The 20,277-nt window shown below is 48.2% G+C and overlaps 2 protein-coding genes across 2 annotated transcripts; both read left to right on the plus strand.

Annotated features, from left to right (window-relative positions):
- The first annotated feature begins 250 nt into the window (after nucleotides 1-250).
- phex (phosphate regulating endopeptidase homolog, X-linked) lies at nucleotides 251-9,241 on the plus strand. The gene is made up of 22 exons (XM_003968139.3): nucleotides 251-612; nucleotides 2,304-2,360; nucleotides 2,436-2,597; nucleotides 3,072-3,155; nucleotides 3,259-3,485; nucleotides 3,597-3,665; nucleotides 4,097-4,213; nucleotides 4,324-4,407; nucleotides 4,789-4,931; nucleotides 5,238-5,331; nucleotides 5,675-5,803; nucleotides 5,883-5,984; nucleotides 6,166-6,243; nucleotides 6,358-6,461; nucleotides 6,536-6,594; nucleotides 6,674-6,728; nucleotides 6,946-7,013; nucleotides 7,089-7,219; nucleotides 7,353-7,418; nucleotides 7,658-7,762; nucleotides 7,860-7,936; nucleotides 8,181-9,241. The coding sequence occupies exons 1-22, from the start codon at nucleotides 489-491 to the stop codon at nucleotides 8,281-8,283; spliced, it is 2,238 nt and encodes a 745-aa protein (XP_003968188.2). The 5' UTR covers nucleotides 251-488; the 3' UTR covers nucleotides 8,284-9,241.
- A 3,046-nt stretch (nucleotides 9,242-12,287) lies between these two features.
- ptchd1 (patched domain containing 1) lies at nucleotides 12,288-20,083 on the plus strand. Its single transcript, XM_029843123.1, has 5 exons — nucleotides 12,288-12,805; nucleotides 12,941-13,496; nucleotides 14,931-15,636; nucleotides 17,860-18,545; nucleotides 18,818-20,083. The coding sequence occupies exons 2-5, from the start codon at nucleotides 13,083-13,085 to the stop codon at nucleotides 19,919-19,921; spliced, it is 2,910 nt and encodes a 969-aa protein (XP_029698983.1). The 5' UTR covers nucleotides 12,288-12,805; nucleotides 12,941-13,082; the 3' UTR covers nucleotides 19,922-20,083.
- The last annotated feature ends 194 nt before the right edge of the window (nucleotides 20,084-20,277 follow it).

Here is a 20,277-nt window from a genome sequence, read left to right on the forward strand (position 1 = left end):
TGATAAATGTTCCCACTCTGCTGGTTTTTCTCACACACACACACACACACGCGCACACGCACACACACACACACACACACACACACACTCTTGCATTTCCTTGCCCAGATAACATGTTTTTTTGAGTTGATGATGCCATTAAACCATCACCACTGGGACGTCTTGTGTCCTAGATGGAGGGAGGGAGCAGAGGAGGAGTGCTGGGGGGGGGGGGGAAATGAGGGAGGGAGGGAGGAACAGAAGAGCCAGGCTGAAGTTGAGAGTTGCTAGTTGGATGAGAGCAGCGGAGGGACTCACTGGGCAAACTGGGAGAAGCCTGAAGGAGCAGGACAGAAGATGCTTCCACAACACTTTTGGATTCCTGCGATGTGATTAAATCTGCCCGATCATCCACCCTCAAGTCCGCCTTGCTTTGGTTTTTAGGTCACTTTAGCCTTTTTATTTCTTTAAAAAAAAAATCTTGCACACGTGCTTGAGACCCGGCAGCCATGGAACTGGAGCATTTAGGAGGCGGTGGGGGGAAACCGGAGAAGAGCAACACTCGCCTCTACAAGATAGCGCTGGCCGTTTGTGCTTGTCTGTGCGCGGTTCTGCTGCTGGCACTTATCGTGGGTAAGTCACACGCACATGCACATTCAGGAGACACTGGTGTGCCTAAAGGGCCATGTGGAGACTATTTCTGGGAGAGATGAAGTTTCAAAAACACTTAGCATGCATATGGAGAACCTGACCCCTCCAGAAAAAATGGCACTACGAGGTTCAGAATCGGAAAAGACGCGTGTTTATCTGGGTTGTTTACCTTCTTTAAAGGTCAACTATAGTTATGTATTATGTATTATGTACTATGTATTTTTTTTTTGTACAACGTTGGTCACAGTTTTATTTATGTCCCACTTGATCTCTGGTTTTCCACCACAGAATAAGACAAACACGTCAAGGTTGGTTGATAGTGCTCAAAGTCTGTTGGCTTGAGTGGCTGGCGATGGACCGGTGACCTTCTGAGGGTGTATTCCACCTAGCGGATTCTCATTCCTTAGCCTGAAATAGTTAGCTTTGATTAGCTAAAGAGGGTAGATCTTTGTACTAGCTCGTTCCAAAATCTCAGAACTTAATTTGTTTTGTCTGTATATGGAGGAAGATCCACGACTTTCTTTACTCGAGAGATCTGAGGAGGGTTTTGGGCGTCTGCGTGTGTCAGAGGTTGGTGATGTTATTCAGTAAAACCAGTGTTGTTTTGATGCTACTGGCGTTTAACGTCTACAGGACCACACCCGCCTCCTATGGAAAACCACCTCTGGTCTCGGTTGTCTGGAAGAGGAGTCGCACAGAAAGCCTTGTTTGTTTGCGACGCCCATGTCACAAAGTAGCGGCTCGTGGCGGCGCCACAGGTGCACCCGGACGTGTGTTCAAACCCTCGGAAGTGTCGTCGTCCCATCGACCTCTCGGGTCAGACGCGACGGCGCAGCTCCGCGGCGCTCCGCTCACCCCTTCACAATGGGGATTTGGCTGCTAAATCTGTCAGGGCCGGCCACAGACCTGCGGAGCCGCCGCACGCCCCCGGGGCCACATCTGAGGCGAGGTTTCTTCCCGCCCGCGTGAGGCCCGGCAGGCTCTCATTCACCTTCTAGGACAGGAAGTGAACGGGTAAACCTGCGGTCGCCCTGCGAGGAGTATAAACAATGGGTGGCTCTATTCTGTCTCCTTGCGGCGGCCTGATTGCCGTTATTAGAAGCGTGTGATGTAATTACGACAGACAGCCCAGCCGAAGCGGACAGCGTCTATACTTTAGTCCGGGTCTGCTTATAATCTACGGTAGGGTTGCGTAAATAAAGCTGGTGAAACGCTGTAAATGAAGACGAGGCGGCGCTACGTGGCGGTCGCGGGCCGAGCTGTTTACTCATTGAGTGAAGCGCTCCAGCTGGATCAACTGCACTTTGGACCAATTGGGTCCCGTCCAACAGAAGCCAGATTGTGTCGCCTGCTCGTTCTGATAAAGTTCTGGTTCTGAACCGGGGCCGTCTGCTCCCCCAAGGTGGTGCTTCTGCTGCGCGGACCTCGGTGATCCCGGTGAGGCCGAGGCCGAGGCCGCGCGGTCGGAAGCGTTTTCCCTCGGCTCCCTGGGGTTTGTTGATCTATTGTCTGGTTCCTCTGGTTTCTCCACCCTCTTAACACAAACACATCGGCGGGAATATTGATCCTGCTCCCGAGGCTGTTGGTGGATGTGCTGCGGAATCAATTCAGCTTTGTTTAAATGCACAGAACTTTACATTCTACCAGCTCTCCCCCCTTTTGTCCTGCTCCAGTATCCCAAAAATCCAGCCAGGAGGAGTTCTGCCTGAGCCCCGAATGCATCGAAGCGGGTGAGCATCCGCCGCAGACCGCCGCCGCCAGGTCGTTCCCTCCACTCACTGTGTTTTTATGTCACCTCCTTCCAGCCGGATCCATTCTCAGTAAGATCGACCGGTCCGTTGACCCCTGCGACGACTTCTACACGTTCGCCTGCGGCAGGTGGATTAAAGAGAACCCCATTCCCGAAGATTTTTCCTCCTATGGGATCTACCCTTGGCTGCGACAGGAAGTAGACATCCGCCTCAAAGGTGCGTCGGCCCCCAGACGTCCCCTCACAGGTTGACCTTTATTTCAGCGAATCCCAACATTTCATTGGCTGCATCGGTGTCCTGGGATGAGAGGAAAGCCTTCCAGGACGTCTTTAGCCTCGATCCATCTCACTCGGAATGTTATAAACCTCTAAAAATATCATGTAATAACATTCCAACTCTTTCAGCACTGCAGCTTAATGCTAATAGTCACATGCACAATCCCCCTCTGTAGTTCATGGATGGCTGTTTGGAACAGCATCGCTACGGCAACCGCCCCCATTACAGCACTCCTGTAGACAGTGGAGGAGAAGCCACCTGACTGGTGCTCTGCAGGGAAAAATCAGAATAAAACATAATTAAAAGGAGTTTAACATGGCCAAGGTCAAAAGAAAGTTTGACTTTAGTTTTCTGAATGTCAGGTGTGCAAAGAAAAGGTGCAGATGAGGGAAAATGTGCTGTTTTCTCTCTTAGAACTGTTAGAAGCTCCTTCAGAGGCGTCAGAGCTGGAGGCCGTCAGAAAGGCCAAGACCCTCTACCGGTCCTGCATGAATGAAAGTAAGTTTTAGACATTATTATTCATAATATTTAACACTTTTGCCCCACGTTTGCATGACACTTCAGTCTGTGTGGAATAATCCCTCGTTTCCCCCGTTTACAGCCATACTGGAGAAGTTGGACTCCAAGCCGATGCTGAAAACTCTGAAACAGCCCGAGTTCCGCTGGCCGGTTGTGGGGGACGGGCTCGGGGGGGAGTATCAGTGGTCGGCGGGTCAGTGGAGCCTTCTGAAGACACTGGCAGACATGAGGAACCTCCACAGTAAGAGCGTCCTGATTCGCTTGTACGTGTCCCCGGACAACAAAAACTCCTCCTACTACGTCATCAAGGTCAGGCGTCCTCAGCCAGTGTCCGATATGAGGCGCTGGAGGTTTCTGTAAAGAGTCACGTCGATGCTAAAGCGACCTTTCGCCCCTCTCCGGGGCTCTCTGTCTCTGTAGCTCGATCAGGCTTCCCTGTCTCTACCCTCCAGGGAGGACTACACCACCAACAGCTCCTCTGCCCGGGCGGTGAGCGTCGGTTTCATGTGTCTGCTCATTGACTCGCTGCATAAACTCTCCCACAGGAACCGTTTTTCAGCCTGATTTCAGCCGCTACGAGCATCCGCAGCAAATGTTCTGATGAGATAAAACTTTATTGCACTTCAGAGGCAAAAAATGTCTCCAATAAAATCATAAACTCATTTGGTTTATATCTGTATTTGCTTTTATTGATGTGCCAAATTGTAGTTTTAGCTGAATTGATGGTATGGTGTCATCCGTTCCGTGCTGCTAAGCTACCATAATGCCAATATGGTATCTCTCTAACACAGTGTAGCTCGCTAACAGTAAAGGTCTGAACAGCGTTAAAACTCTTGGGTTAATACTAAAAAAGAACACAAATAATTCTCTCCTAATCTGGGAATTTTCTCCTGCATTTCTCTCTTTCTCTGGCTCTCCAGTATCGCGCCGCCTTGCTGAGTTTGATGGTCGATGTTGCCGTCATGCTGGGCGCTCCGGAGAAAGCGGCACAGGCCCAGATGGAACAAGCTCTGGCTTTTGAGACCAAACTTGCCCATGTAAATACGCCGCATCAGATTAATACGGCATCAATTAACAGGCAATCGGAGCGACTTCATCGCCTCGAAAGCTGCAGTTTAAATATTCAACTCGTGACCTGTGTGTGCAGATTTTGGTTCCGTATGAAAACCGCACCAGTGAGAGCATGTACAACAGATACTCAATCTCTCGCCTGCACCGCCACATACCAGAGGTAAGTCAAACACGCGTGAAGCGCTGCTAGCATCCCATTTTGCTTCTTATTGATTGATTGATTGATTGGGTTTTAAAATGCAGCGGAGGAACCAGTTGTGCAGCAGAGAGGCCGGCTCTTGTTGCAAGGACGTTGTTAGCATGCAGGACGTGCTGAGATGTGCCATTCGTGTACATTAAGTAGTGTTTTAAGCTTGTGCTGAGGATGGGGCCAACGGTCCCAAATGTTTGATTTCAAATTCGAGGGCCAAAAGGGCTAAATACCTCCAAGAGATCTGTACTTTAATTTGTGATTAACTGAAACAACGCGTGACAATCGGCTAAAACAGCTGACATCACAACTCGTAGTTGATGCCGTGTTTCCTCGTTCTTCCATCCGCAGTTCGACTGGCTGGGCTTCATCAAGCGTGTGGTGGAGACCAAAGAGGACAAAAGCCGCTCCATCTCCTCCTCTGAGCACGTCATCGTTCGCGTTCCCCAGTACTTCAAGGACCTTTTCAAACTCATCAACAACACAGACCCCAGGTCCATACACACACACACACACACACACATTTGTATTTTCATGCATTCCCCGGCCCATTATCCTAAATCATACGAATAAAAACCAAGTCATAGAATCAAGTCTTCCCCCTTAAACACCCATTTGCAGATGTGAGGATTAGTCGAAACTCCCCCACTTTGCTATTAATATCGTTCTGGTATTCATTGTGTAGCAAGAACATGCGGACTGATAAGCACACTGAACCCTGATAGTGACGGAGTAATTGGATTACATGTGGGCATTTAATTAATTGCCCCCTCCTCTCTCTCTCTCTCTCTCTCACTCAGGGTTGTTGCTAACTATGTACAGTGGAGAACAGTTTTCTCCAGGATCACAACGCTCAGCCGTCGTTTCCTCTACAGATACCTGGACTTTGCTCGGGTACCGATCGCACATCGATGCATTTATGCTCATATTAATGGATCTCTGCATTTCCATGGTTTCGTTCCAGCCAGGTTCTATTTGTCTCAAGCTCTTAGGCTGTTTCAATCTGTTTTTCTCTCTCCAGGTTTCTATAACAGTGATTAAATGGCTATGAACATTATTTAGCATAAAAGGATGTTCTATTTTTGCTTGTCTAAAGAGTCGTCTGGTTGGCTTTAATAACATCCCTGCAGGATGAATTATACTAAAGGGAAACTGTATTTAAAACAAATATCAGTGAATGGATCCAGATGACTGGGTGGAGAACTGAAACTGCATCATCACTGTCTCAAATCACCAGGTAACCACGGGAACTACCTCACTTACGCCACGCTGGGACAAGTGTGTTAATTACGTGGATAACTCGTTGGCGTACGCCACCGGACGCATTTTTGTCGACAAACACTTCCAGGAGGACAAGAAAATCATGGTGAGCGAGTTGAAGAGGGTCGACCTCAGCCGCGACCTTCAAATTAATTCTGAAGTCTTTTCCGCTGCGGTTGAATCAGATGGAGGAGCTGATCGAGGGCGTTCGCTGGGCATTCATTGACATTGTGGAGAAGGAGAACGACTGGATGGATCCACCCACGAAGAAGAAAGCAATAGAGAAGGTATGAACTTGTCATGAGCCTTCGTGATTGTCCACACTTTGGCCACTAGGGGGCAGAGGAGTGTTGAGTCACACCAGAACTTCTGGAAATCTGGCCGTGCTGTGGACATTCAAACCTGAAGATTTGAACATTTGTAATCATTAAAACCTAAACCAGTTTGGTGAATATTTTTCCTGTTTAGGCTCATGCTGTCCTCGCCAAGGTCGGCTACCCGGAGTTTATCTTGAATGACACCTACCTGAACGAAGATCTAAAGAAGGTTTGTGGAGGTTTTTAGAGGGAATGGAGGGGGGTTCATTGAAGCTTATTTATATTTCTGGATGTTCTTCTTCTTCTTGTTTTGGTGACTCAAACACTTGACTTAACGTTCCAGCTGGTGTTCAGCGAGAAGGACTATTACGGGAACGTGATGCAGACGCTGAAGTTCTTCGGTCAGTCCGATCTCGTTTGGCTCCGAAAGACCGTCCCCCGGACTGAGTGAGTGGGTGGGACTAATACTAATAACACAGCATGTGTGTGTGTGTTCTAAAGTCTGTGTGTTTGTGCCACAGGTGGTTCACCAACCCAACAACTGTGAATGCCTTCTACAGCTCCTCCACCAACCAGATTAGTGAGCAACACCTGAACAGAACGCCTGAACTATTCCAGACTGCACATTTACTGTGTTACATCATGATATTGTGCCTTAGGATTCCCTGCTGGAGAACTTCAGAAGCCGTTCTTCTGGGACAAACAGTATCCGAGGTGAAAATAAACCTTTAACCATCGATATCGACAAAATGATGGAAGCTTACCATGTCCAGTACAACAAAAATGCTAGCCTTCTGTTGCTAATATTGGCTGTAGACCCATGCTGTTCTCCTCAGTCAGGATTTTGGGTCATTGACAGTCAGGATTAAACTGCTTTGTTGGCTATTAGAAGCTTAAAACAACTGTCCTAAAATTTGATTCCTGTTTCCAGATCTTTAAGTTATGGAGCCATTGGTGTGATAGTCGGGCACGAGTTGACACATGGCTTTGACAGTAATGGTAAAAACTCCCCGCCTGTGAAAGAAACTCCTGTCACAATCAAATGCGACTTTTCTGACGCTGTTTTCCAAACAGGCCGCAAATACGACAGCAACGGCAACCTGGACCAGTGGTGGAGCAATTCGTCCATCACCGCCTTCAATGAGAAGACCCAATGCATGATCGACCAGTATAATGACTACTTCTGGGAGAAGGCGGGGCTAAACGTAAGAGCAAAGAGACTAATCGAACCTCCCAAGAGCCTAAAAGACAAGAAGAGACGCTAGCTTTTGGCATAATGCTCATAATGACAATACAATGCTTCAACAGCATATAAATGCTTTCATCATTGTTCCGTAGGTGCGTGGCAAGAGGACGCTAGCAGAAAACATTGCTGACAATGGAGGAATAAGAGAGGCTTTTAGGGTAGATATATTTTTGATCGCATACTTAACCAATAATACACTTTAACGCTGTAAAATGTGTATTTAAGTCGTATCTTTGAGTTGAGGTAACTTTTTTTGACAACATCTATTTACCCGCACCTGCATTTGTGCAGCACTTTTAGTATTTACTCAATGTTTTTTTTCAGTTCAAACTGTTACTTGAAGGCACCTTTTGCATCCTGTCAGGAAGTACTCAGAGAAAACTGTGTTTGTGAGCAGGCGTACAGGCGGTGGGTCGACACGAGCAGAGGTGGAACGGAGGAGCCACAGTTGCCTGGAGTTGGGCTGAACAACAACCAGCTCTTCTTCCTGAGCTACGCACAAGTAAGGACCCACACTGGTGAACGGCTGCCCTGTTTTCTTGAGCACCAGCAACTCTTGTTTCTTATTATGTGAGAGTGACTACTAAATGTATTTATAGATGAGATGTAACTCATATAGACCAGAAACAGCTAGAGAACAGATCCAGAGTGGAGCACACAGCCCACCAAAGTTCAGGTGAATACACACAAACACAAACACACTAAACACATACACACACACACATACCCGTCTAGGGTATGATTGGGGACTCAAAGCACAGACATGGCTTATGGTCCCATTTTGGCCAACATGAACTAAGGAGAACATTTACCTTAAATTGCATAACTTACAAGAGGGGAATGAAAAAAACATTCTTATCTTATCAACATTCATTCCGATTCCCCCAGTCTGACCTTTAACGACCTTCATCACCCCGCAGGGTCATCGGATCAATGAGCAACTACGAGGAGTTCTGGAAAGCCTTCAGCTGCCCCGAGTCATCAGTTATGAACCGCGGCGCTCAATCGTGCCGGGTGTGGTGACCTGGGAACTGTGACAGACTTGCATACGTTAAGTATACATGATGTGGGGAAAAAATAAACCCTAACACGTCATAATGGAGTCAAAGCTGGTATTTTACTCTGGCTTTTTTTTTTTTTTTTACTCTTAATTCACCAAACCTGTAATTTAACCACTTGAGTTGTTTTCAGGAGTGTATAAAATGTTTTTGTTATATGAGCGCTGTAAGTGTAATTAGATAAAAGCTTAACATTTAGGTTTGTTTTTAGGATAAAAGCACACGCATGAAATTAATTGTAAATTAGATACATTTTTTTAAATATTTTAAGGTGTTTTATCACTTTGAGATCAATATCCATATTTATTATTTAGCAGCGTCGCTCAGCGATCCTGAATATCCTGGATTCTGCCGTCATGTCGGAGCGGTGCACTGTTTGGTTTGAACATTTCTCTTTTCCCACATTTCCCATCTTCCTCGTTGCTACACATCTGTGTAGCTCTCAGTGCTCATAAAGGGAACCATTTTTACGACGTCGCGATCGGAGGTGTTGCTTGCTGGGAGTATATTCCTGCCTGTTTCATCTCCAGCAGAGGTTCTGGACAACAGTATTTTTACTTCACTTCTGAAGAGCGCTGTTTTATGAAAGTATTTTAATTTGCCTTGCAGTCACAGTTTGCATATTAACGGTCATATCTTAAATTGATCCATGTCTGAGGATTAGAGTACAAATTTACAATGCAATGATAAACTATTGAAATGATGATTTAAAGATCAATAATCTTTCTTTTGATTTAGTTTCATTCGAATTTGTGCTTTACAATCAGTCGGAGCATCAAATATTGAAGCTACGTGTAAAAAAATAACATTTGTGCCTTTTATGTAAAAAATAAAAGGTTTTATTCCCCCACATTGGATATTTTCTCCTGTTGTTATGCTACCGTGTCTGTTTTTTCTTCCCTGGTTCTAATAAAGTTCTGTAACATTATATAACACTGCTGTGATTGATGAGCCAGGAAATGCGTACAAATAGTGGAAGAGGTGAAATGATCGGGAATACATTTCCAATCTCGTTAGTGTTTTTCCCCTCCAGACCTCTGCTTACAGACAAACACACCATATCTTATTCACATTTGTCAGTGGTTCCCATGGCAACTTGCTCTCTATTCTTAAAAGAGCCTCTCAAATCTGTGTGTGTGTGTGACTGTCAGGCAGGGGGTAACGTTAATGATTTGTATCTGTGGCAACACCAGCAGTGTCTCATCAATGTCGGTAAACGGTCAGTAATGACAGCGTGTGTCGGCGGGATTAGGAGGAGCCGCGATGTCGTTTTGTGGGTGTGACATCATCGGGAAAAAACAAAACAGTGAGCAGGTTGGATTAGGCCACTTAACACCAATGTATCATTATTCACGAACATTTCCAGTCGGTGCCCATAGAATCAGTCTGATTGAATCTTTGGTCACTTATTGCCAATTCAACACATATTACTGGATTGTGATCAATTGGGTCGGATTTAAAGATAAAACAATGTATTTAGTTTTTATAGCAATATAGTACAATGTGGACCTGAATCAATTAATCCTGTAAAAGTGCTGGTTGGACATGGTTAATATTATGTTAACATTTTTAAAATGAGATGATAAACTAGGAAAGACAAATTCATTGAAGCCTTTATTGAACTGCTGCAATGTCATAATGGAATGATTAAATGCTAAGATTACCTGTTATGTGATGTTAAATAATTGATCTGAAACATTGTTGACTTGCAGTGAAAGTTGCTGAATAATGGCGGTGTTATTAGCTCCCTTTTTTGACTTATTGAAATGAACACAGCAAGCATTCAAGCCTTTGAGATTCCCGTCATGTAAAACTGGTCCATTAGTGTCTTTGTTTGGAAGCAAATCCATAGTAACCGCATGAGTGTGACACCATTACCCCATTAAGATTAGCATAGAGCTATAATTTACATTGATCCTGAAGTGAGACGAGGCATTTTTCAGAATAATAATATGGGCCGTCGTAGTGACAGCCATTAGCCTTCTGTTACTGCGGTCAGTTTCTTTGCTCCTCAAATTGAGAGGAAAAAAAAGAAATTTGTTTAGCTTGAGCTTTATTTGTTTTCCTACAGTGTGTTCCCTGTTATCGAGGTAGAATTCAGATGAGAGTAAAAACCTCTCTTGGGCTTGTTTTGCATTTTTGAAGGTGATGATGGGGACAATTTTCAGGAGGTAACGTTGTTGCTCCTCCGCACGTGCAGTTCAGCTTCCGTCCAGTAGTGGGCGTGGTGAAATGCCTTCAGGGCCCTTCTAGCTCCTCTATTGATGGGGTTTCATAATCGCTCAAATTCAATTTGCCTGTCTGAGAGGTGAAAATGGCTTCTCCCCAATATCACACTGACATTTAGAAAATCAGGTCCCCCCCCCGCAGTGCTGATGTCATCAGGCCTCCCCTGGTCCCCTTTATGACCTGTGACGCATTCCGTTTATCTCCTCAGCCCGTGTTTCCTGCTGAACGTTCTGTATCCGTCTCCATTTCCAGGCCTGTATCTGTAATCGAATCTCCGGCTCTCCAACAGGCTGCGAAGGCCACTTCGCTCCACTCCTCCTCTGGCGTCCCAACCGACAGCCTTTGTCGTCCATCACGAGACTCCTTGCCCTCTTACATCCTTCCTGCCCGCGTCACTTAACGTCCAAATGACATTTAGAAAACGTCGTGCAGGAAGAAGATGGAGGGACCGAGAGCAGGAAAACAAAGATGGAGAGCAGAAGGAGGCAGAGAAATGTTGGAATAGATCCGGCGACCTGCCAGACCATAATGTGGTCTTCGTAACCAAAGTTTTGCTAGCACATTAGGACCCACAAGAGGATCACCATATATGCCTGCTATAAATGTGGATTGAGGGGTAAATAAATAATAGAGGTGGTGAGAGGGGGCAGAAATGAAAGGATGGACTCTTTATTAATGGATGGCCTCCACCAAACCAGATGAGTGTGTGTGTGTGTGTGTGTGTGTGTGTGTGTGTGTGAGAGAGAGAGCCCCAGCTCAGTCCATCCTCTCTTCCCATCCATCCATCTTCGTCCCCGCAGATTCCCTGTGACACCCTCCCGGACGCCCCTCCCACCCCAGGTGCAGAAAATAGCCCCTCCATTCATCTCCCACCTCTTCCACACATTTGGATTCCTTATAAATCCTTTAGCGACACTAATTAGTGCACCGCTATCAGGAAACTGCCCCCACCCTCTGCAGTCATTCAATTTCCAGCCCGCTCTTCCTCCTGGGGAGACGCAGTGACAGCCATTCGTTTTGCACTCATCTGTTGCCGGACTACTAATGGGGATTAAAGTATAATTACACTTTAATTGAATTATGGATTAGAACCTGAAGAAGCGCGTGAATACGGACTCAGATACATATTTTTAGTTCATCGGGTCTCCTGCAGATCCGGGACTCACGGGAGTGATTACACTTCCCATTTGGTTTGGGAATACTTTGGAAATGCTTCTTTTTCCATGGGATTGGTGCTAATCCCAGAATTTTTCGATCTGATCTATTCACAACTTGTAATTTCTGACATCAAAGAAAAGATCGAACAGTCTAATCATGGGGTTCAAAGCACAGGGAGTGTGATGTCCTGTTTCTGACTGTGTGTGTGTGTGTGTGTGTGCGTGTGTGTGTGAGTGTGAGAGAGAGAGAATGTGAAGCACCTTTGTACAAGTAGCAGATTGGTAGTCAGCAGGTGTGTGTCTCCGTGTGAATATGTGATCACCCCTGTATGTCTATGTGCGGGGTTTTTTTTTATTAAGGGGAGGGGGATGGGTGGCATCACTATTGCCATGGGAACCCAGGTCTTGTAAAATCAAAAAAGTGTGGTTACCATGGCGACTTGGCACACAACAGTTAAAGATCTTTCACGCATCTGCAGTGAGGCTGACACACACGCTAAAATGTGTGTGTGTGTGTGTGTGTTTAATGAAAGGGCTGAATGGCAGAAAATATGATCTAATCAAACTTTTCCAAATCACATATTTACATTTTACCGAAGTTTGTATTCTGCACCTTCACTGCGTCATGTAGTCCATAAAAAGTGACATATAAACCACATGTAAACACACAAAAGTAAATGCAATAATCTCCCACAGATTAAATCAATATCGTTAATCCACAATTGGGTGCGTTTGATTCTTTGCGGCGGAACGAAGAGGGGCGGGGTTATGAGTGCGTTGCGAGAAAGAGAGAGAGAGAGAATAATGGACCTGTCTCCCCTCTGAGGGGCTCAGTCGCTGCTGGGAGAGCAGCCCAATGGAGGATGTGCGGGGTGGGCCGTTCGAGCACCGGGGGATGATGAGAGGAGACTGACGACAGGAAGACTTCTGCCGCAGAGCAAACGCAGATCATCCCGCGTTGGTCCGACACATCATGCGGCTCCTCCACAGCCCACCCACCCGGCGTGCCGTGCGCTGATGTAGGGTGGAGCTGGACGCACATCTCGGTCTGCTCTCAGATGAACTTCGTCATCACCGGGTCGCCCCCCTCCCCATGTTTAGGTATGCGCCGCCGGGCTTCGCTTTTGATGTGTGCAACCTGTAGAGAACCTTTCTTCTGGTTCTGCCGAGGCAGAGCACAGACATCTTGCTCTTGAAAACTGTTTTTTACATGCATGTATATTTTGACCATTCCAGCGGATGATCAAACCCCGCGGGGAACGCGGAGCACCTGACTGGAGCCGCGTCGGATTATCGCCGCCGGTGACCTCCTGCTCCGGGGACAAACCTCCTCAATACCGAGGGCGTCGGATCCCACTGATGCGCCCGGAAGCTCCCGATGCTCGGCGGCGCTCGGGGGTTTTCCGGTCGGTGGGAGAGTCTCGAACCGCGGCCGCGCGCTAGGATGCTGCGCCAGGTGTTGCACGCGGGCCTGAGGACCTCCTTCCACGCGCTGGGGCGGTTCGTGGCGAGCCATCCGGTGTTCTTCGCTTCGGCGCCCGTCCTCCTCTCCATCCTCCTGGGGGCCAGTTTCAGCCGGTACCGCGTCGAGGAGGACGTGGAGAGCCTGCTCGCCCCCAAGCACAGCCTGGCTAAGATCGAAGGGAACCTGGTGGAGAGCCTGTTCCCCGTCAACCGCTCCAAACACGCGCTCTACTCCGACCTGCAGACACCCGGCCGCTACGGCCGCGTCATCATCACCGCCCGGAAGGGGAGCGTGCTGGACCCGGTTCACCTGGACACCATACTCACGGTATATGATACAACTTTTTGCTTGGTCACCAAACATTTTAATTCATTAAACCCAACAAAGTTTGACTAACGGACTCGGTTTGTGACCCGACCATTTATGTTGAAGCAGCACTACAAACACATTGTCCAATAACAGTAGCCATAACAGCTCCGGAGTCATTTGGGTTCTTCTTGTAGCGGCTGTGAACATCTGACCTTTTAGTTTTGCCTTTTAAATCAGAGGTGCACCCTCTACAAAACCAGACCGCCTCGCATCTGCAACCTCCAGCTTTACAGTCAGATCATGAGGAGCACGCGGGCGAGGATAAAGGTCAGGCCAGAACACACATTATGCAGCCTTGTCTTCATCTTCTCTCATAATGATTGATAGTCATTGAGAAGAAGTCATCCTGGCAAGCTCCGGGCTGATAAAGCAGAGTGTTTTAATTACAAAGTGGTGTAAAGGACCTTTGAAAAATGGATTTTTGAAATCAGGAATGCTCTCCAGACAACAGGGAAGTTTGTGGGTACCTCATACCTTACAGATCAGAGAATTCCATCACATCTGTGGCTTCCTACACCTCGAAGGCTCTGAGACGCATGTCATTTAACATCCTCTCACACATACACTCTGCAGAACAACAGTGAGAGAACCTTAGAGCTCACAACTCCACCTGGAACAACAGTTCTTTGTCCGCCTGATGTCTTTGATCGGCAAAGGAACAGGCAAGTTTTCCTCGTTCAGAGGGACCAGGCTTTCTTTTGTTGCTAGAAATAGCTTGACGGGAGGTCTGATAGTTGGAGAATGAAGAGTGGGAACCTGCACCAGTTGATCCAGGTGATAATGCTGTTCTGCCTGGAATGTGGGTCTGAACCACCACTGATGTTTTCCTTAACGTCTCCTGCTGAGACTGGCTTCAATTACGCTACTCGCTGGGCTAAGAGGCGCTCAAAGATGTGGCACCATGCCGGGAAGCAGCCAGGCTGGATGGTGAGCATCATCGTTCCGTTGCTTAGGAAAGGATGATGGTCACATTTAGTGAAAAAAACAACATCTCCTGACCAGTTACACCCTCAGAAATTGTTTATAGACTATAGTGGTCTTGGCTGGTTGCTATCGTATCAAGAAAACAGATGTGACATTGGCAAACGGCAACAGTGGATTTAAGGGCCATGCTCTGCGACAGCTTGGGTTGTGTCCACTGTGGCGTGTACTGGCATCAGGGCTGTTGCTTGGTAACCAGCAGTCTGGATGTTGGTGCTGCTGTTGTGTCGGGAAAAAAGAAAAAAAGGTGCAACTCTACCCTGGGTCTGTGTTCCTCTGAAGTTAGTCCAGGGCCCTGTTTGAACTCTTAATGTAGATTTTAAGCTTCTTCATCAACCAGACGTGCCGTTACTTTTGGAGGTCATCAGCACCAGCTTATTTCTTCTTCTCCATCGTTCTCTCGTTGCACAGCTCCACTCGCAAATCTACCAAATGCAGGTGACGGTTCCGACCTCCGCCTTCAACTACTCCTTCTCCTACCTCTGTCTCCACGATGAAAAAAATGCCTGCATCATCGACGACATCATCCGCGCCATGGAGGAGATACAATCGGCCCGCAGCACCAATGGTTCGGTGCCGGTGCTGCATTACCCAATCACGCAACTGGCAGATGGGCGGCAGGCGTACATTGGCCACCAGCTGGGCGGCGTGCAGGGCTGGGGTCCCGGGGGGTCGGTGCACGGTCCACGTGCCGGAGCCAGGGGGGAAGGGGTCCGTTCGGCTCGGGCTCTGCAGCTCACCTACTACCTCCAAGCCCGTGGTGACCTGATGGACCGCGTGGCCAGCCAATGGGAAAAGGCCTTCTGCGCGGAGCTGGAGAACTTTGCTGCGTTGCACCCTAAGCTGGGGTTGTACCCTTCCACCTCCTCCTCCCTGAAAATGGACTTCCAGTTCTCCTCCGTGCTGGCCCGCCGCCCCCTTCTGGCCAGTTTGGGGTTGTGCGGCGTTCTGGCCGTCCTGTGTTGCTCCATGAGGGACTGTGTGAGGTCCAAACCCTGGCTGGGGCTGCTGGCTCTGCTGTCAGTCACCCTCTCTGGTCTCACTGCTGCTGGGATACTGAACCTGACTGGGGCCACCTACAACTCCACGTACCTGGGCATCCCCTTCGTTATGCTCGGTAGGTTTGACTTTTATCATTAATGCTGAATATTCAACTGCTGAAGAGGTAGAACGGAGGACTTATTAATGTATTTTGTGATAAATTTCAAAAGATTTGACACTAAGATTAATTGATGTTTTTTTTCCATATCCAGTGGATGATTGACATAATATAAGACATAATCTGAAACATTCAGATGGACGGATAACCAGAACAGTTCTGTGGCGGAATATTTATTTCATGGCTGGAGGAGCCATGAGAGGGCTGGAGAACTATCAGAGAAATCTGATTACAGTACTGATTTATACTGTACTTACTGCTTATTAAATATATCATTTATATTTTTAAAGTTGTAGTTGGAGCCACACAGTCAAAAACACCCTCCTGAAAGAGCCAAAGTTTATTAGAATCAAAGCTTTTATCCTCAATGATATTATCTTAGACGTCATTTCAGAAAGGCGTAATGAAGCTTCTGGACGTTAGCCCGTGGCTAAAGGCCGCTTCGCCGCAGGCGAGGTTGACTGACAGAAGGACACGATGCTAATCAAACCCCATGGGATTCTACCTGCCATCTAACTGGCCCATAGGAACATTTACATTAGCGAGAGTTTGCAGACATACATCATCACATTTTGCAGCACTGACATGGACATTGTGGGCGTTGAGGAGTGTTTAACACACGTGCAGCAGGAACCAGACCATCTGCCGCCTCATTGGTCGGCCTGTCAACTGGTGCGGGATGTTTTTGTGACGGAGGACAATTGCTTGGTACTCAGTAAATTAGCCTGCTAATATCGTCTGCTTTTTGAAGGACGCCGAGTAATCAGCTAATACCTGCAGTTCCTTTTTGAGGCGAATATCAACGATGAAGCTCAGTTTTTCTCAGGTTCTGCTGTGACTTACTGGTCCTAAATAGTGACAGAAGTCTCAATTTTTATGAAGCGGAGATATATATCGAAGCTAAGTGAGGGCAGCAGCGTTGCTTCATACCTACTGCAGAACACACCTGTCAGGGAGAAGGGAAAGTGTATTTTATATGAAATGTTGGGGTTTGGGCGCTATGGCTGAGGTCCTGCCAATCTGGAGAGGAGATTAGAACCTGGATGAGAGGTAATTATCTTAGAACAAGGATGCTGCAGCGTGTAGGAAGACCGGTGGGTCTAAAACACCACTGAAAAGAAGGAAAATTAGGCAAATATGTGGTGGGCACGCAGGAGAAATGGTGGGAGGATGTGTGAAAAGGGAAATATGTGGCTGCAGAGCAAGGAAACAGTAGGACGAATATTCCGATTTTTCTTTTGAGAAAACAAAGGCAAATATTAGAGAGGAGCCAGACTGACTGTGAAAAAAAGGTGTCTGTAGGGCAGGAACTCTCCACCATTTTAACTCAAATATGGTTTCAACACATTCTTTGGATTTGTTTTCCACTCAAGCCCTTTTTTTTCCGAAGTGTCCAATTGATACAGCAGCCTTGATATAAAGGGACAGAAGTCATTCTTATTCTGCAGGTTTGAGCTCTTCATCTTCATTCATTTGACTCAAGATCAAAGTTCTGGGCAGGTGTTGTCTTTTAGCTCTCTCTCTCTCTCTCTCACACACACACACACACACACACACACACACACACACACACACACACACACACACACACACACTCACTCAGATAATGGCAGATCAGCGCCCACGCCTGAAGTATCGGTACATTCTGCCTTTGCTGAGGTGTTAAGCATTTACCACAATGAGGTCACTGAATAAAGGGGGGGGGACGCTTGTCACCGGGGACTCGCCGGTGCCATGGTAACCACTGAACAGGACAGCATTAAAAACCTGCTGCACATATATTTACTCTACATAGACCTCTGGATTGTACTGAATATACGAGGTAGGCGACAAGCAGATCTAACATGTCAATCAAGAATGTTTTTACTTTTGAAGAAGAGTAAAATTGTCTTGCAGCCACATCAGGGTTGAGGGGAATATGACTGTTACGCCACAGTTCTAATAAGGCTCAAACTAAACCTCGATAACCTCAATTAGCAGGTCAAAGCTGAAAGCACTCTTTGGGGAGATTTATCCTTTTCTGTGTTAGCTGTTATCTCCTCTTTTATCCTCTCATTTGTTCAGCCGGTTGTTATCCAGGAAGCAACAGGAGCTTTTTCACATTGTCATGTAGTGGTATTTCTGGGGGAGAGTCCGTCCTTCCGTCCACAGTTTGTCGTTCACTTTTCTCCTCTCCACCAGGTCACGGGCTCTTCGGTTCCTTCGAGATGCTGTCGTCATGGAGGCGGACCCGGGAGGACCAGCACGTGAAGGAACGCGTGGCCAGCGTGTTTGAGGACGTGATGCTGCGTTTCTCCGGCTCCACCTTGATCCACCTGATGACGCTGGGCCTGGCTGCGTCGCCTCTCACCAACATGGAGGCTGTCCGGCTCTTCTGCCGCACCGCCGCCTTGGCTGTGACCATCAGCTACATTTACATGCTCTCCTTCTATGGTTCCTGCCTGGTCTTCACCGGATACTTGGAGACGGGTTATAGGCACGGCTGCTTCTGCCGCCGCGTCCCCAAACCGGACCGACTGGACTCCAAACCTGCCTGGTACAGGTGTCTAATGTACACCCGCTACCAGGAGGAGACTCAGAACCACCAACCACCTGGTGTTGGCCACGGCAGCGTACCCATCACCAACCTCACTCACACACACACGACCCACCACCCCGCAGCTCTGGGACACAGCTGCCCGGCTGCTAACTCCACACACCCACAGCCGCACTCCTCTGGGGGAGACCCTCACCCTCAGGACTCCCACCTCCTTCTGGGGTGTGTGCGGCACTGCTTCGGAGACTGGATCACCAACACTTACGTCAAACCCTTCGTCGTGCTTCTCTATCTGGTCTACATCTCTTTCGGACTGATGGGCTTCCTCCAGGTGATGCAAAAAACTATCTTTAAATGGCTTCAAAGACAAACAAGTCTCACAAATGTTGAATAGTTTTATTACTGAATTAAAAAAACAGGTCAGTGGGGATTTGTTTTCCTCTCACTTATCGGTAACAAAACTGAAACCAAAGTGCCTTGACTGCCCCCTGGTGGTAGCCTACTGTGAATCACGACGCCGTAGCTCCTCGGATATTTGTTAGTTACTTTTAGGTCATAAACACGTTTTCAAATCGGTGAATAATTTGTTTTTGCTGCCAACAGGTCACCCAGGGCTCAGACCCTAGTGCACTGGTTGCCATGGATACAGCAACAGTGCTGTACACGCGTGCCCAGCAGCGTTACTTCAGCTCCTACTCCCCTGTTATAGGATTTTACATCTACGAGAGCGCCCCCTACTGGAACGACTCGGTGCAGCAGGACCTTCTGGAATACGCGAAAGGCTTCCAGCGAATCAGCTGGCTCGAGGCCTACCTCAACTACCTGTCAGACCGCAACCAGTCCACCAGCCAGCCGCGGGAAAACTTCACCCGGACTCTTCGCCAGGCTTTCCTCCGCGAGCCGCAGTTCGCCCATTTTGCCGACGACATCATCTTCGCCGAGCGCGGCCAGGGCGAGGAGCCCGATTTGGCGGCGTCCAGGATCTTCCTGGTGGCCAAGACGACGGAGAACAAGCGCGAGGAGATGTCGCTGCTGCTGGACACTTTACGGCGCCTCTCCCTGACCTCCCGCGTCCGCTTCCTTATCTTCAACCCTTCCTTCGTTTACCTGGACCGCTACGCGGCGGCGGTCAGCTCCCCGCTCAGACACTCCCTGTTGGCGGTGCTCTTCCTGCTGGGTCTGTCATCGCTGGCCATCGTGGAGCCGCTGGTCTCCGTGTGGCTGGGCCTGACCCTGCTCTCGGTCCAGTTCGGCGTGCTGGGCTTCATGACGCTGTGGGGCGTGGAGCTGGACTGCATGTCGGTGTTGTGTCTGATCTCGGCCTTGGGGCACTCTGCGGACTGCAGCGGCCCCCTCCTCTGCGGCTTCGCCTCCGGCCGGGGCGACAGCCGGACTCGCTGGGTGAGGGTGGCGCTGGAGAGACACGGCGTTCCCTCCCTGCAGACGCTCCTCTGCTACAGCGTGGCTTTGGTGCCCGTCGGCTCAGTGCGCTCGAACCTGACGCACACACTGTTCCGCTGCCTCACGCTCACCGCCGGCTGCTCTGCCTTGCACACGCTCGCTTTTTTGCCCACCCTCCTCACCTTCCTGCCCCCCTCCAAGACGCGGGGCCCCCGGCAGGAGGGGGAGGGTCAGAGACAGGCGGTGGAGTGTGTGGAGATGAACGACAGCAACACGCGGGTGGTTGACCAGATCACCACCGTCTGACATCTGATGTGACCTTGTCAACTCTTCCCTTTGATCTTACGGCGGCGTTTGGCTACTGCTACTTGTCCATCATATCAAATTGCACAAACACACGAGGCAATCATCTGTATGACTTGAGTATTTCTATTTTAATGCTGGCCGAATAAAGACAAAACCACAAACAGCTGCTAAACTTTTGTGTGTCATGTGTCCTGACATTTCCAATCTCTTTGCTGGGCTGGGTTCATCCGACCTTTGTGGAATTGAACCTGGAAAAGTCACCGTTTATGCAAATGTGGCTAATTTGCTAACACAATTAAGTCCTGTCTCCTACTTGAGGTTTCTGCCTGTTAAAAGGAGATTTTTGCTGCTTCCTT

This window comes from Takifugu rubripes, chromosome 10, assembly GCF_901000725.2.
Source record: "Takifugu rubripes chromosome 10, fTakRub1.2, whole genome shotgun sequence".
In the NCBI taxonomy this organism is placed as follows: Eukaryota; Metazoa; Chordata; class Actinopteri; order Tetraodontiformes; family Tetraodontidae; genus Takifugu; species Takifugu rubripes.